The 18510-nt window shown below is 45.0% G+C and overlaps 1 protein-coding gene across 1 annotated transcript in view; it reads right to left on the bottom strand.

Moving 5' to 3' along the window:
• The window catches only part of pcdh15b (protocadherin-related 15b), a 2356722-nt gene that overhangs the window by 465903 nt on the left and 1872309 nt on the right, over positions 1-18510 (bottom strand). The window contains exon 26 of the mRNA XM_072478931.1: positions 5608-5913. Coding sequence (XP_072335032.1) covers positions 5608-5913 — 306 coding nt within the window. The remainder of the gene's footprint in view (positions 1-5607; positions 5914-18510) is intronic.

The following is an 18510-nucleotide window of genomic DNA, read 5'->3' as shown; positions in this document are numbered from 1 at the left end:
TGATTAACTGAGGAGGAAACTTGACAATGTTCTTTATTTGACTGAAAAAGAGTAACAGAGAAAATCAATATGGCTCATCTGAGCAAGTCTCCAGTGCCACAATCACCAGCTCACCCAAGTATTAACATAGTTATACATCCCTGACAGACCTGGATGGTGAGGCTGTGGAGGGGACATAATGGCAAGAAAACCAAGCAGCACTGGATACTCAAGAACAGGAATTTGGTGGGAACATGCGTGCATGGTTACTGGCTCTGCTGCAATACCTGGGGATGCAGGCTTCACAAGGCTTTCTTACAAGTTGAGATTGCTGTCTGAGGAGGATTGCCTCCATGATTATCTAGCCTTCATGGAAGATATATTTCAGACACTAAGGAGGACCTTGGAGCAATCCACAAATGCATCTACACTATTGTCTGTCATGGAGCACGTGACAACCACTATGGCACCTTCACACTGTCCACAATTTCTCCTGGTACTATTTCAGCTCCCTAAAAATGATTCTCAGGAATACTCAGCCTACTACTATAGAAACCTTGGGGTCCAATTTCTAAAGTGCCCAAGCTTCATTAAGCTGGGTGAACAGATACAGACAACATTGAACCAGGGAATTTCAGACTTCTGAAGGTCTTTGATGATACATTAAAAGAACTGAGAGGATAATCTGTAGCAGTGGTGCACGTGTAATATTCAAGGAACATACTAGATTGTTAGGGTATGCCACATCTGGACTATCAAGCATCTCTGCGAAAGTGACAACACATATACAAGAAAAAATGTAGGACTAAGTGCCAAAAACAGCACTGGCAGGAATTGACTCAGACACACGCCCCCAAGACTACAGTATGTGGCAGTCTCATGTCGCCACCCGTAATGAAACTCCATATCCAACCAGCCCACCTGCTTGCTCATTAGGAAATCATTAAGAAGCAACAGGGGGCATGTGTTTTCCACAATGTTTAAACAACAAACACAAAAACAAAGCACATGTTTAATCAAGGGCCAACATTCACTGGATGCAAAGCAGTAGAAATAAAAACACAGCACTTGAACTGAATGTTATGCTCAGTATTTATATGTAACGCTTAAAGTAAAAAAAAACACAGGAAAACGGCGGCACAATGGCACAGTGGTTAGCACTGCTGCCTCACAGCACCAGGGATCCTAGTTCAATTCCGACCTAGAGTGACTGTCTTTGTGGAGTTTGCACGTTCTCTCCTTGCCTGCGTGGGTTTCCTCCGGGTGCTCCGGTTTCCCCCATAGTCCAACGATGTGCAGGTTAGGTGAATTGGTCATGCTAAATTGGCCCTTAGGTGTCCAGGGATGTGCAAGTTAGGTGGGATTACTCAGATATGATGGATGAATGGGTGCCCTTTCAGAGAGTTGGTGCAGACTAAATGTGCCAAATGGCCTCCTTCTGCACTGTAGGGATTCAATTAAGTTAGGAATAAATGGCATGTAAGGATTAGTGGAGGAAAGAAGCAAAGGAGATGGTACACAAGAAGAATTATTTTATTTTTGAATTGATATTGGCTTTTAAAAATGAGTCAGCTCCATTGCATTTGGAGGACGGCTTGGATTAGTACCTATCATATCAATCTTCTTTCTCGCACTGCCGATTCTGCAGTCACTTGCCGTTATCATTCATCAGCCACTTGCTCTGCAACAGCTATTGTATTCTGTTGCTATTTTACTATGATCAATCATTTGGACAATGGATTGCGCCACACGCAACATACCGCTATCATACTTGAACCTTCAAAAGAACTGTACTGTATAACTCTCTGATTAGTTCAGATTTCTGAATGTTTTTTTCTATTGTCACAATGATGTGACTTGTGCATGAGTGATGAATCTGTAATTTCACTGGCTGACCAAACATATTCTGAATTGTTTAAATGTGACTTTTCAAAGACAAGGGGCGTCATTCTCCGCCAGCGGGAGTCTCCGTTCTGCCGGCGCTCGGGGGTTTCCCGATGGCGTGGGGGTGCCCCACAATGGGAAACCCCATTGACCGGCCGGTGTTACGGAGACTCCCGCCGGCCGGTCGGCGCAGAAATGTGGCGGGGCGGGTAGGAGAATTTCGCCGAATAAAAGGCACTAACTGCAATGGCTGCTACAAGTTACCTGCCTTCTAGTATCGACAGTTGATACCAGCTTTGAGAAAGTTCTGGGGCGGGATTCTCCGGTTGGTGACGCCGGAATCACGTTCGGCGATCGGTCAGAGAATCTGAGTTTCTGGCCAAATGGGGAACGGTGCCGTTTTCTTGATGCTCTGCCCCCTTCAAAGCGGCGTACCGATGACTTCAGGACGTTGCCTGAGACCCGCCACCCTTTCATGGTCTAATCCGTCGGGAAATTGGCGTGGCGGTTGCGGACTCAGTCCAGAGCCGCCACAGTCGGGGGAGGGCCAATCTGCGGGCGGGGGGACTTTGCCAGGGGCTGGGGGCACTGTGGCGGGAGGTCAGGGGCGTGCAAACCGGCCAAACGGGGGGCACTATTTTGCAGGCTGGGTCCGCGAGCGGCCGCCGCCATGTTGCACGGCGCGGCCGCTGCAGGCTGCCATGCACATGCACAGCCACGAACCCGGCAATTCCCTGGGGCATATTGGCAGCTAGAGCCAGGTTCTCTAAACTGCCGGCATGCTAGTCCCCAGCCAAACGGAGGATCGTTGGCTGTTTTATGCCATTATTTCTGCCATAAATGCCACCGTTCCCATGCCGGCGTGGGGACATTGCTTCAAAATCGGATAATCCAGCCCCTGATGTGCAATTACGATTCAAACTTTGCAATTTTAACTGAGACAGAGCAAAACTGCTTTTAAAAATGCAAGGCCACATCAGACCCATCAAAACGTATTACTGTCTATGGAGGAGACACTAAAATGTTAAGTGTTAGATACTGAAACAACATCTGCCACATTCAGCCTCACCCAAACCCACTTGGAAATATCAATGAGTGAAGTGCAACAGGCCAGGATGCGGTCACTGCAGAGAGATTGCAAGTGACACATGTAGTGTCACAAAGGTTTTCAGCAGAGGAAACAGGCTAAAACCTTGTGCTCTCTCCCTCTCTCTCTTTTGGAACAAGTCTATAACTGGTTCGGAATACAACTTTACTAGAAATCTACCGGTGAATTGAAACTTTATAATAATTGCAACATCTTCTACATCTGCCTGCATCCTTGAAATCAGCTAATCCAAATCGGCCGCAACATTTAACAATCTATGCCTCATGGATAAGCAAAGGACACTTAATCATATAGTCTTTAACTTTTGTTATCGTATTCTAACTTCCGTTATTTCTGGTACCTGTGTGCGTGTGACGTCACATTTTTAATTTGCCTTAGGTTTAATAGTTAATTAATTCACTCCTTCTTTAACTTAACAAAGTCTCATTTTGATTGGCTCATTATTGCTCACTCTATTAATAGTTAAATACATTTGGATTTGGAAAAGACATGTCCTCAACTGTCGAAAAATAAACTTAAACCTTTGGTGTGGACAACTAGGTGAGCTGAATACAGGGGAGTCAGTTGACTCCTTCTCACCTGGTCATAACACAATGAACATCTTTGTTGTAGTATGTGCTTTAGTGTGCCAGCCCAATGTTATGTCTGTAGTTGACGCAAAGATATGGGGCCTGCGATTAGGTATTGACGCTGGGTCAGGATTCGTGTACTTCTCGGCAGCAAAACTGGTGCTGCATCTGGATCGGATCAATGACTGTTGAGGGGCTAGCACCGGTGCCCGAGAAACGTGACTGATTCCAATGAAAAATAGTGTCTGATTCACTGGGTACATGATCGACACTCCGGAGGCGGCATATACACACACCTCACTCCCCCCACACACTCATCCCAGCCAACACGATGGCACTGGTTGCGCTGGAGCGTGCCATTCTATAGATGAGTCGGCTGGGGCCATAGAGAACATAGGGATGTGGCCTGGGGGTGGCTCAGGGCTGCACTAAGAGGTGAGCTGGTAAGCTGTGGGTCGCCAGTAGCAAAGGATCCTCGCAGATTGGGTCATCATTTTGACTGGCTGCCCCGATTTCCCCACTTCCCCCCTTTCAGACCTCCCCTCCCCTTGTTTTTGACCCCCACCCTCCCAACATCAGGGAGGCCCCCGGGAACCTCCCCCTCCCTCACTCTACCAGGCAGGACCCACCTGGGTCCAATCCCTGGCAATGTCAACCTGGCACACAGGTACCCTGGCAGTGTCACCTGGGTGACATTGCCAGGATGCCAAGATGGCATGCCAGATGCCAGTGCCAAGGTGCTCAGTTACCAGGCAGAGTGCGAGGATACCACCCTTCCATGACCACAATCACCTGCGGAATCTCTGTGTTTGTGTGGACCAGTACTAAACGTAGCCCTGCAAAGGTATCCTAGGCATGACCATTGAGTCCTGGGCACCAGGTTATTGTATATTTAAATTAGTTGTAAAGCTCATTTAACACGCAGATCTGGATCTTGCTAAAAGATCCAGATCATGACATCTCGCGAGATTCCATTGAACCTTGCAAGATGTTTCAAGCGTCGCGAGCTCCGCGAAAGGCCTCTCATGAGATTCAACAGCCTCGCCCTCAAACCGAGTCAGGCGCAATGAGGCCTCTGAGTCGTGCCCAAATACCCAACTTGGTGTTGGGACAAGGCTGCCGAATCTCACGAGAGTCCTCTCTCAAGATTCGCGACGCTCAAAATGTTTCGCGAGATTCAACGGATTCTTGCACGAATATGTGTCCGCTGAATTCACCTGGGACCCGGGATTCACCGGTCGTACCTGAGAGACCTCACCAGGAATCCATTTAGTACTGGTCTACACAAGCGTGGACCAGTCGTTACGGCACCTGGGGGGTGTCCAAGGCCATTGGCAAACCCCACGTGGTCGGAGACAGAGCAGGTGCACCCTGGCACTCCCCCTGGCATCTGGACACCATGGTACTGCCAGCCTGCCACCCTGGTATTGCCACCCAGGCACCCTGGGTCCGTGATTGACACTTCAGCACTTGACACTTCAATGCAGTGAGTATTATCTACCAAGTGAGACATTGAACCAAGGAGTGAACTTTCAATTGGCTGTGACAGCAGACAGGCCCAACAATTCCCCACCACTGCCTGGTGGAGCCATAAGCGAACAAAATTTTATAATAATTAATCAATTGCCTCTGGTGATATTGTTAGGGAACGGAGTATGATGGCCTTGGGCTGAATCGAAGCCTAGTGAATAAACTCAGGCCTACAGAATGGAGTATAGACTGACTGAATCTCAGCAACGGGTACACACATGAGGTACAAACAAGTTACAGCAAATGTCTGGGGAGGACTGACGCTGTTGGATTGGAAACAGAAAATCAGGATGCAGTCTGTGAAGTGTTTTAAAATCATCCTGGGGTCCACGTGAATCCTGCTGCTGTATTTGTTATGATTTTCATTTGATTGATCAGAGCTCTTTGATTACAATGGCAGTCATCTACAAGCATATCAATAGTTCATTCCAGAGAAATTGCCAGCAATAGCTCCTAACTTTATCCTTTTCATACGAAAATACTTATTAGACTCTAATGTAGTGTATCCATAGTGAACATTACTTTTGTTTGACTCACCTGTAACTGCAGAATAACCATTCCAACTTCATTGTTTTCGGGTACAGAAACTGCATAGGTGGACTGTGAGAATACAGGACTATTATCATCAACATCAAGAACTCTGATTGGTACAGTCAAGGTTGAGCGGCGAGGGTCCACTGCTCCGTCTGATGCCTCTACAAGCAGGTCATACTTATCTTCTGTTTCTCGGTCCAATGATGTCATTGTGTAAATGCTACCATTTGATGTGATTCTGAAAAGGTTTTGGAAGTTTGCCAAACTGTAGCGAATTTGTCCATTAACACCAGCATCTGGATCAGTCGCCTGAAAAGTAACGTAAGTATTTTAATATAGCCACTGTTTACACAGGACATTACAAAATTACTGTTCACATTTGATGCATCATACTTGAAGTTCTGAACTTAAAAAGGATTCTTGCTTATTCACATTTTAGATCCAGATAAGTTAGAACATGAATATAAAACATATTCAAAGCAAAATCATGTTCCTATTCTTGTCAAAGGTGCCATTTTGCAAAATGTAAGTGATAGAAAGCCATATTCCACAACATTTGTTGTGTTCATATTTGAAGGGATTGCAGAGCAGGTAAAGCAGTTATTTTGGTTCATTCATCATAAAATGCTTATAAAGGGTAGACAGAACATGCCTAGTTGCAGACTAAAATACTACTTATCTTCAACATTAGAAGAGTAAAGCTACTGTGCTAATGTTACGTTTACAATATTGCCTTCTCCAGTCATCTCTGTAATCTCGGAGAGAGATTAACAATTTATGCAGTTAATACCATCATTGCACCTTGCTTGTGTTAAATGAGTCACACTTCACATTCATTTCAGGCCTGTGCATCTTTACTCAATGCACTTCTGAGATTTTTTGGTGTGCTAACCGCTGGCCTCGGCAAGCTACTGCCTAATTGCTTAGACTTCCAATGTCACCTTTGGTGTGGCCACTCTGCCCACATCCTGCCCATTTCTAGCAGGAGCCAGCAGTCCCACCCCACAGTTTACCAGAAATAAAATACAGTGTCAACATCAATACATACAAAGGAGAGTTTAAATTGATTTAAACATCCATTTTTGGAAATGTATGTAGAATGAGAAAAATAGGTGAGTGAGTGGTCTGGAAAATCACAGTGTCAGTGAAATGTAAAGTCCTCTCAAATGTAGGGTATCAAAAACCATCACATCATTCAGAAAGAATTAAAACAAACCATTGGCAGCTTCTGCCAAAACTGGAGTAATGATCATAGAATTTACAGTGCAGAAGGAGGCCATTCGGCCCATCAAGCCTGCACCCGCTCTTGGAAAGAACACCCTACTTAAGCCCACGCCGCCACCCTAGCCCAGTAACCCCACCTAACCTTTTTGGACACTAAGGGCAATTTATCATGGCCAATCCACCTAACCTGCACATCTTTGGACTGTGGGAGGAAACCGGAGCACCCGGAGGTAACCCACACAGACACAGGGAGAACGTGCAGATTCTGCAGACAGTGACCCAAGCCGGGAATCGAACCTGGGACCCTGGAGCTGTGAAGCAACTGTGCTAACCACTGTGCTACCTTGCTGCCCCACGGCAAGGCAGAAACGAAGCAGAAAAAAAGCCCTAAAATGTGGAGACACAAACAAGCGATGTCTGCTCTCTCAGTTGAACAAAGAACAAAGAACAATGCAGCACAGGAACAGGCCCTTCGGCTCTCCAAGCCTGTACCGGTCATGATACCACCCTTGGCAAAACCCTCAGCATTTCCTTGTGCCATATCCCTCTACACCCATCCTATCCATGTATTTGTCGAGATGCCTTTTAAATGCCGTTAATGTATCTGCTTCCACAACCACCCCTGGCAGCACGTTCCAGGCACTCACCACACCCTGTGTAAAAAAGGTGCCTCGCACATCTCCTCTAAACTTTGCCCCACGAACCTTAAACCTATGCTCCCTAGTGACTGACCACTCCACCCTGGGAAAGAGTGCCTGCCCATCCACTCTATCCATGCCCCTCATAATCTTATAAACCTCTATCAGGTTGCCCCTCAACCTCTAACGTTCTAACGAAAACAGTCCGAGCCTATTCAGCCTCTCAGCACAGCTAACACCCTCCCGATCAGGCAACATCCTGGTAAACCTCCTCTGCACCCTCCCCAAAGCCTCCACATCCTTCTGATAGTTTGGCGACCAGAATTGTGCGCAATATTACAAGTGCAGCCTTACCAAGGTTCTATACAACTGTAGCATGACTTGCCAGTTTTTATACTCGATGCCCCGTCCAATTCAAGCACTTCATATATTTTCTTGACTACCTTGTCCACTTGTGTTGCCACTTTCAAAGATCTATGGACCTGTACATCCAGATCTCTCTGACTTTCTATTTTCCTAATAGTTTTGTCATTTACTGGATATTTCTCCTCCATGTTAGACCTACCAAAATGCATTACCTCACATTTGTCTGGATTAAACTCCATTTGCCATTTCTCTGCCCAAGTCTCCAACCTATCTATGTCCTGCTGTATCCTCTGACAATCCTCATCTCTATCTGTAACTCCACCAACCTTGGTGTCATCTGTGAAATTACTAACCAGACCAGCTACATTTTCCTCCAAATCGTTTATGTATACTACAAACAGAGGCCCAGCACAGATCCCTGTGGAACACCACTAGTTACAGCTTTCTATTCAGAAAAACATCCTTCCACTGCTACCCTCTGTCTCCTGTGACCAAGCCAGTTCTGTATCCATCTTGCCATCTCACCTCTGATCCTGTGTAACTTCACCTTTTGTATCAGTCTGCCATGAAGCACCTTGTCAAAGGCTTTACTGAAGTCCATGTAAACAACATCCACCACCCTCCCCTTATCAATCATCTATGTCACTTCCTCAAATAACTCAATCAAATTAATGAGACACGACCGCCCCTTCACAAAACCATGCTGTCTATCGTTAACAACTTCATTTGTTTCCAAATGGGTATAAATCCTGTCTCTGAGAATTCTCTCCAATAATTTACCTACTATCGATGTGAGGCTCATCGGCCTAAAGTTTCCTGTATTGGCCCTGCTACCTTTCTTAAACATGGGCATCACATTAGCTATTCTCCAGTCCTCTGTGATCTCACCTGTCCCTCAATATTCTGTGGTAAATCAAATTCAAAAACAGCTTTGTTTCTACTGTTACCAGACTCCTAAATAACCCTCTTATGGACTGACCTGCTTAATACTACACTCCTGTATGCTTCACCCAATGCCGGTGTCTATGTATTGTGTACCTTGTGTTGCCCTATTGTGTATTTTCGTTTATTTTCATGTACTAATGATCTGTTTGCAGAAAAATACTTTTCACTGTATCCCGGTACACGTGACAATGAACAAATCCTATCCGGTTCAGTCGACTTATCTACCGTAATGTCTTTTCAAACACCCAATACCACCTCCTTTTCAATGTAAAAGATCTCACCGCAATATTCAGAGACTATGCCCTTAGTGTTGGGTGGGGTTACTGGGTTATGGGGATAGGGCGGAGGTGTTGACCTTGGGTAGGGTGCTCTTTCCAAGAGCCGGTGCAGACTCGATGGGCCGAATGGCCTCCTTCTGCACTGTAAATTCTATGAAATTCTATGAGAACAATCAGTACTTTTAAAAGTGTTGTGAATGAAACATTCAAAGGTCCTTTCTCTTTAGAAATTCCATTGCAGTGGGAGCTTTTCCTTCTATTCATTCAAAGTCAGCACAATAGATAGAAAGTGCAATCTTTCTGCAAAAGCTAAAAAAGGTATCAGGTATTTACTTAAATATTTTGGAGCCATTCTGCATTCTTACTGAAGCAATGGCACAAAATATGTAAAGGGCACCTTGGCACATGCCGATAGAAAATTTCAGCAAATGGAAATTGGGTGCAAAACGCATTGATTACTTGCTGATCCATTTTTCTAATTTCCTAACACCTACTCTATAGACATATATATATATAAACCAGGGTAGGTGATCCAAATATCTACCTTCATAACTTAAACATAATGCCTATGGGATTATTCAATGAGAAGTTCTCAAAAGGGACATTATCACAGATTGTTGCATCTCTTTTCCTCACAAGCAAATATGACCATTTCCATCATGTTTGATGTAATTTGCAGCCTTCGTTACGACTTTGACAATGTTAGAAAAGAATGATTAAGTTTCAGTGCAAGGCACGGATTCTGAAATAGTGACCATTAATTTAGGTAGAAATGCTCATGCCTGTAGTAATTTTTTTTAAAGAAATATTTTTATTCTCCTCCTTTTTCACATTTTCTCCCAAATTTACACCCACCAACAATAAACAATAATCAGTAACAAATATTTCAATCCCCATATCAATAACAACGATCCCATCCTCCCACCAAACCCCAAACACTAGCCGCATGTTCACACAAACAAATGACAAAAAGGAATTAGGGATGACCCATAGTTGCCATTAACACACACAGCCCCCCTCCCTCCAACCCTCCCACCCACCACCCCAACTAATGTTCGATGCTATCCAGTTCTTTGAAAGTGCATAATGAATAATGCCCATGAATTGTAGAGCCCCTCCATCCTTCCCCTCAGTTCAAACTTAACCTTCTCAAGAGTCAGGAATTCCAACAGGTCACCCCACCACGCCAGGGCACAGGTTGGAGAGCAACCTCTCCACCCTATCAGGATCCACCTTCGGGCGATCAACGAGTCGAAGGCTACAACATCTGCCTCCGCACCCGTTTCCAACCTGGCTGGTCTGACACCCCGAATATGGCATCCTGGGGGCCCTGTTCCAGTTTCACGTGCACCACTTTAGAAATTACCCTAGAAACCTCCTTCCAGTAATCGTCTAGCTTTGGACATGACCAAAACATAGGAACGTGATTAGCTCCTCTTCCCCCCCCCGCCCCCGCCCCCCGCCCACCCCACCCCCCCGCAACATTCACACACATCTTCTACTCCTCAAAGAATCGGCTCATCCTCGCCCTCGTGAGGTGTGCTCTGTATACCAACTTCAGCTGTATCAGCCCCAACCTCGCGCATGAGGTGGAGGCATTCACTCTCCGGAGCATCTCACACCAGAACCCTTCCTCCATATCCTCTCCCAACTCTTCCTCCCACTTAGCTTTGATCCCTTCCAGTGGTGCCTTCTCCTCTTCCAAAATAGCTCCGTAAACCGCTGACACTACCCCCTTCTCCAGACCCCCTGTCGTCAGCACCTTCTCCAGCAATGTGGAGGCCGGCTCCACCGGGAAGCTCTGTATCTCCTTTCTGGTAAAATCTCAAACCTGCATGTATATAAACATTTCCCCCTGCTCCATCCCATACTTCACTTCTAGCTCCTTCAATCCTGCAAACCGACTCCTAGGAAACAGATCTTTTAGTGTCTTAATCCCCTTCTCCTCCCATTTCTGAAAATTTCCATCCCACCTCCCTGGCTCAAATCTATGGTTCCCCCGAATCGGCATTTCCCTTGACACTGCACCCAACCCGAAGTGTTGGCGAAACTGCCTCCAAATTCTCAATGAAGCTATTATTACCGGACTCTCTGAGTATTTCCCCGGGGCTATCGGGAGCGGCGGTGTTGCTAGTGCTTTCAATCCCGACACCCTGCACAAACTCGCCTCCATTCTGACCCATTGGGGATCAACCCCTCTGACCCAGCTCTGCACCTTCTCCACATTCGCCGCCCAGTAATAATACATCAGGTTCGGAAGACCCAAACCCCCTGCCTGCCTTCCCCTCTGTAGCAGCACCTTTCTAACTCTGGCCACCATCCTGTGGTGATGTGCATCGTTGTAAATACATGTAAGCTAGACAGACACTAGAGGGAGCACCAGAAACATCACACACACACACTCAACCAATAGATAAGTTAGATGGGAGGCGACCAATGGACATTCACGATACACAAGGAGGTGACACGACCATTACACCAACCCATACATAAAGGACACCACACACATGATCACCCCCTTTTGCCAGTGGAGACAGTCAATGAGGAGAGGCACAGGGTTGATTCATTATCACATCCACCACGTGGAAGACAGCAGCTGGTTAGTCAGTTTAGGTAGCTACAATAGGATTAGCAGTAGTGTCGAACTCAAGTTATAAAAGTGTACATAGTGTAAATAAATGAGTTGAAGTTATTTACACGTCGCGACCTTCCTTGACAAATGCAACACAAGGAGGCCGCTTATGTTACAAAGGAAACATAACAAAACATGGTACCAGTAGTGAACTGCTTAAATCCAGATAGCCATACCTCAGCGTACAGTGACAACCAGCAATACCCAGGCAAGATGTACAAGCTCCGGGTTCCGCAGCCGCTCCAGTGCCAAGGTGATCTCCGTGAAAACTGGCAGCGATTCCGGCAAACGTTTGAACTGTTCCTGGTGGCAGCCGAACTTAATGACCAGGTCGATGATGAAAAAATAGAGTTTCTCCTCCCCATCGCCGGTGCAAGAGCAGAAGAAATCTTTAAAAAATTCAAGTTCTCCAAGGGGCAAAACAGGTACGACTTCCAGGCAGTCCTGGACAAATTCGCCAAATACTGTGAGGAAAACACACTCCAATCGGCAAGGAAAGGTAAGAAAAGCGCCAGTACTCACCTCGAGGCCGAAATCCCGGACCAGAGAGCGATTTGGGTCGAGGTTGGCGGCCATCCTGCTAAAGGGACTACACTAGCACAGTTGCGTGAGAAGTGCGCAGAACCGGAAGGTTCGTTTGCGCATGCGCGAGAAGCCGTGCATGCGCAATCAAGAAAACGGCCATCAGTAAAGGAACAGCGAACTGCACATGCGCAATCGCTTCCTACGTGCTACGTCACACGCGTCATAATGACGTCAGAGGCCCCAGACCGCACCAATTTGAAGGGGAAACGTCCCAAATCCAATTTAAAGGGGAAACGTCCCAAATCAAAGAAAAAAATCTTTAAAAGCTGTAAAACAACCTTCCTTCACCTAAAATGACAGCACAATGCCTCAAATTGAACCAGGAAATGAATTTAACCGCCGAAGAACCCTACAACAAGCAGTTATCTACGCACAAACCAATGATTCCAACCTCAAATACTTCGATACCGACCTTTACATTTTCTCTGGACCTCGCATGCCCAATGACAGCTCCGTGGTCCTATACGACTATGACTCGGACGAACCTTTCGTGTTGCACATTGGCGACCCCCGCATTGAATCCGACGCAGGTGCGGATTCATTTTTCGGATTTGAGGATCTTCAACCCAGCAGATATGACGTCCCAACTCATCAGTGCAGGATGATGCTGCAGCCTGAAATTAAGAGACAGAAAGGGGTACAAGCCCACAGAGAGCGGCCTGCTGCCACACAGAGCGTGGTCCACGCCCCCCTCAGGGTTCCCGACTCTACGAAAGAAGACATGCAAGACTCCACACCGCAGTCCTTGCAGGAACAAGACGCGACTCCAGTGTCACAAGACTCCACAGCAAGCTCATGGACAGACAGCACAATTGCAGAAACGCATGACTCCGATGCGCAGTCCTTGCAGGAACAAGACCATGAGGGTCTAGCAACCTCCTCTGACCAACTAGCGGAAGACGATGCAAGTCTGCCATGCTCACGTAAACAGCAAGAAGGCTATAACAGTCTACCACGCTCCACTGCACAGCAGGATGACCATGACGGTCTATCATGCAATGAAGGGCACAGCGCTGATGACTGTTCAAGCCCAAATGAAGACAAGCCAAAGGAATCGCCTCTTCCAAGCCCGAAGAAAAAAGGATTATGCGCTGACCTTCAGGATCATTCTAGCCGAAGAGATATTAATAATGCTGCACAGTCACAGAAGGATGCTGAGGATTTGCTAAAGAAATTGCTTGTATGTCTAACTTGCAAGGAGCAAACTGAAAATCGCCATTGCTTTAGTACGGATCGAAAAAATGGACAAGACATTGATCCTCATTTAATGGAAATAACACAACCTGAATCATATCTACAGCAGGGACAACTGTCTCCCTTCAACACAAAACCGCAAAGTCCCAACTACAGAGACCAGCAGTTAGTCAGTAATGACTCTTCAACCCCTGATGGGAATATTAATCGCATTGAACCTCTGCACACTCCACTGATAAATGAGCAGAACATTGGAGCAAGAATCCTGAGGACACCGGCATCGAGTAGCCAGATAAAGCACTTAAAACCCCAGCAGTTTCAAGTGAACCAATTGTGCTTTCCAGTGATGGTGAAGATGCAGATAAGGTCGACCCGATTATCCATTGTACCACATTAACTCCAGAGATTAACTCCAGAAATTGTCTGGGGAGTAGAATGTGGGCAATTGAGAACAGTAAAAGGGAGACTGTGACTGTGCCAGTCCCAGCAAAATCAGAGCCAGAGACTATGAAGGCATGTACATTCGAAAAGGATGCATATGAAGTAACTGAGAAGAAAATTGAAACGGACTGTTCTTTGGAAACTAGTACAATGACGAAAGAAACATTGGATCTAACATTTGATGCCCTACATATGGGAGAAATTGAGGGAAATGAACAAGGTTCTGTAATGTCCGGGGGAAGATTTAAAATTCCAAAGAAGAAAAGCCCAAATGAAGGACAACGGCAAGACAAGGACAGTCCACCCACATTGTTTGCACCACCAGATGAAAACTCTGACAATTAACCCAACCCTAGTGAACAGCAAGCAGCTACTGAAGATCTATCCACGGTATGTGAAACGAGTGACGACAGCATCCCACTTCCCATGCAAAAGGTACAAAGTGACAGACCTCAGCTAATGCGTACAGAGGCACTCGACGATCACGGTGAGACCACTGGTGACTCCGGTGACACCACACTACTTCCACCCTCAACTGCTCGAACCTCTCCACTAGTCAATGCATTCCTGCATGTTCCGACTCCAGAAGTGCAGCTTCAAGACATCTCAGCTGACTCCCGTGAACCTGCTAAGACTCCGGACGGGGAGCATCAACACAAAACAGACCAGACTCCAGATGGGGAGCAACCATACGCCGACTCTGATTCACGTAAGCCAGACTTTACTCCAGACAGGCAGTGTCGCTACCTCAGTGATGGCATGCTCAGGGTGACAGCAGATGCCACAACGACAGGAGATGGATCACGTGACAATCACACTGGGTCAGCAATAACAAGCAGCAGCTACAGTCCAAGAGGAATACACCAATTTTCACCACAGCTATGCCCACACATTTGTTCCACACCGACAGTGCAGCCAATGACAGCTCATGCTGGACAAAACCAGTATTCTAGCCTGCAGCAGCCAGCACTCTATGCAGCATATTCTCAAACAGGCCAGCACTACGGATTGCCCACTAATGGAATCAAGACCGAAGGAGGACTACCGCCAGCGCAATCTGCACTACAGACTGGATGCCTTAGTTACTGCCCAGGATTTGCTGCACCACAGCCTGGCCAGACAGCATATTCCTATCAGATGCAAGGTTCTAGTTTCACACCATCACCAGACATTGATGCGAGCAGCAATTCTGTCTCCAAACCGACATGCTTCAACGCTTCTCAGCAGAATCACCCTTCCAGCACAGCATGTGGCCAGAACCAGTATGCACAGTCTCATCCGACATCTGGCACATCCATGACCTCGAATGACACTGTTGATGGTACCTCTTCAATGTCAACGACCTATCAGCTACAAGATGCCATCTGGCCGCACCACCACAAACATAAAAAGAAAAAAGAAAAAGACTCCAAATCGGAAAGCGCAGTGATTCGACCACTTTTTGGTTCCTGTTGATGGCGTTCATAACCAAGAGAGACATTTGACCATGATGATTGATGGTTTATAGACTCACATGAATGATTTGGACTTATTGTTTAATCACCGTTCCCATGACTTGTATATACCTTACCTTCTCTACCTGTTCTTTGTTCAGCTTTTCTTAAAGTGTACAGAAAATATGAACATATAAAAAGGGGAGGATGTGGTGATGTGCATCACTGTAAATACATGTAAGCTAGACAGACACTAGAGGGAGCACCAGAAACATCACACACACACACTCAACCAATAGATAAGTTAGATGGGAGGCGACCAATGGACATTCACGATACACAAGGAGGTGACACGACCACAGGGGGGCATTACACCAACCCATACATAAAGGACACCGCATGCATGATCACCCCCTTTTGCCAGTGGAGACAGTCAGCGAGGAGAGGCACAGGGTTGATTCATTATCACACCCACCACGTGGAAGACAGCAGCTGGTTAGTCAGTTTAGGTAGCTACAATAGGATTAGCAGTAGTGTCGAACTCAAGTTATAAAAGTGTACATAGTGTAAATAAATGAGTTGAAGTTATTTACACGTCTCGACCTTCCTTGACAAATGCAACACAAGGAAGCCGCTAATGTTACAAAGGAAACATAACAAAACACTTCCCTCCCCATATGAACAAAGTAATCCTTCCCTCAATCTCTCTGAAAAAAGCCTTTGGCAGGAAAATCAGCAGGCATTGAAAAATAAACAGAAATCGCAGCAACACGTTCATTTTAACCACCTGTACCCGACCCGCCAGTGACAGAGGGAGACCATCCCACCTTGCCAGATCAGCTTTCACTCTCCCCACTAAACTAGAAATGTTGTACCTGCGGAGCCCACCCCCCACCCCCGCCACCCGAACTCCCAGGCAACCTGCGCCCCCAATGCCTTTAGTAATTTAACCAAGGTTGACAGATATTGATCAGAATGTCATGTTGTTGCAGTTCGTATGACAAATCATTTTCTTGGTATTTTATTCAATATTCACAATAATACATATGGTGGCTAGAAGACACCTCGTTGCACTAACTTTACATCTTGATTGTAGCATTTCTGGGGGAAAATTTACAATTTCCCACAAAGGAAGATCAAAGCAGATGAAGATGAGGTGTAGTTGTGTGGAACATGAAAAGGGAATGATTTCAAGATCCACTGAATTACCTTTCTTCATTGGAAACTGTTATTGGTAAGTTATTATTCAACACCTACTCTGAAATATTGGTCAGATACTATACAGAAACATTTAAATAGCATCGGGCTATTAATGGTAAACATACAGAAGCTGAAGTATGATTCCATAAACTCTCACAGCATTCTACTAAGGTTTTGAACGGTAATGCACTAATGAATGTCATTATTACCTTCTACTACAGAATACACCAGGATTTTATTCAAGTTATATAAGTAGACGTTGCTGCCCTGAAAATTTTCTGGCAGCATTTTCTCCAGATGACTGTCTGATTTGTGGAAAAGATGCAAGGATTCTCACCCTGCTGTACGTCGGTATCGACTTTGAGGTCTTAATGTTTCAGACAAATGTCCTTTATATATATATATAGACATACACTTTGGAGATTTTAAATGTAAAGATATGCATTTTAGCTATTTTAATTGTTTTGTTATTTTGTTTTGTTCAGCTTGGAATGTGGGAACAACCATGATGCACGGTGTAAACATTTGACTTGGGAAAGCTACTTGTTTCTCCCCTATCAAACCCTTTATATCACAATTTCATTCTCATTTCTTTTTAAATTGTTGAGCTACGTACTTTCTTTCAGGCCAAATGAAAAACATCAAATTTCTGAATAATTATTTCATGTCAGGGTTCTGTGCCTTACAGTTCACAGTCATGATTCTACCATCTTGTCATTATCAATTATTCATTTAAATTAAATTTTATTTGGAATAACCTTTTTGTTGTTGCAAGAAATACTTCAAGTAAAAGGAGCATCCAGTCAAAGGTTCTAATTCTGTAAATGTCTTTATTAGGCATTTCCACAATAGTCGTCACTTCCAGTGGTTGTGTCCTTTTCTACTGAGGCACAGTTTGAACCAGTGAAAAGACTGTTGAAAATCTATTAACAACATGTGAAGTTGTTAAACCGGGCCCAGGACCTAAAATGTCATCACCCAATGTACTTCCAACAAAGTTTTTCACATTGTGTCTAAGATCTTAGAGCCATCCTGTACTCTAAAACCAAGTAGGACCAGCACTCTAGATCACAAAGGACACGCATTAGGACTAATTGGCAAGCTGTCCTATTCTTAGATCATGATCTTGATCAAGTGCTATGCATCTTAAATAATGGGTGATATGCCTTGAAGATTTTATAACCTCCCGCATTCTATATTTTTGGCTGATAATATCTCAGATCAAAGTAAAAGGTATATCTCTATTCCCTATGCCTTTTGAGAATATATTCAATACTTTTCTTATCTAGCTCGGTATTTGGTATTGTGCATGGAATCATAACAGTAATTAATGAACAAAAGTATTTAACAACAGATGAACTGTCAAATAAGTAATGTACATACACACTACAGGTATGGCATGAACTGTGCGTATGTTATCCGCAAGGGTATCTCAACTTGGAGCACTGGTTCATGGAGGATTTTTAATTATATTTTTGGATTAATATGAGGAGTCAAGTGAAACCCTTGTGAGAATAAACAGCCCACTTGTCTTGTAACAATTATTAAATACAAATTATTGAATAAAGAAATGACAAAAACACACGAACAGGACAATACTACACTATGACAATCCTGCTGCAAAATGTATCTACGAAGCCTGAAATCTTTTAAACTTCCCCATTCCCCAAACAACACCCAAATCCAATAGATTTAAGTCAAAGTGCAAGGTTTCTGCACTGCGTTGGCTCTAAGACTTAGAGGCGGTTAGATATAAACTGACCTCCAGGCTGCTAGATGTAAACTGGTCCCTCTGCTTCTGAGAGTGCTGATATTACACTATTGTTCCCCTTCCCCAGTCCCCAAACAATACCCAAATTCAATAGATTTAAGTCAAATCCATCTTATAGTTTCCACACAATACAGGGATGATAATCAAGTTTGGAAACGTCTTGTCCTGTTCCGGCGAAGATATTTAAATTGCCGTAACA

This window comes from Scyliorhinus torazame, chromosome 16 (genome assembly GCF_047496885.1).
Source record: "Scyliorhinus torazame isolate Kashiwa2021f chromosome 16, sScyTor2.1, whole genome shotgun sequence".
Lineage (NCBI taxonomy): Eukaryota > Metazoa > Chordata > Chondrichthyes > Carcharhiniformes > Scyliorhinidae > Scyliorhinus > Scyliorhinus torazame.
Note: the sequence above shows the minus strand (reverse complement) of the source record. Positions and strands in the feature narration are given on the sequence as shown.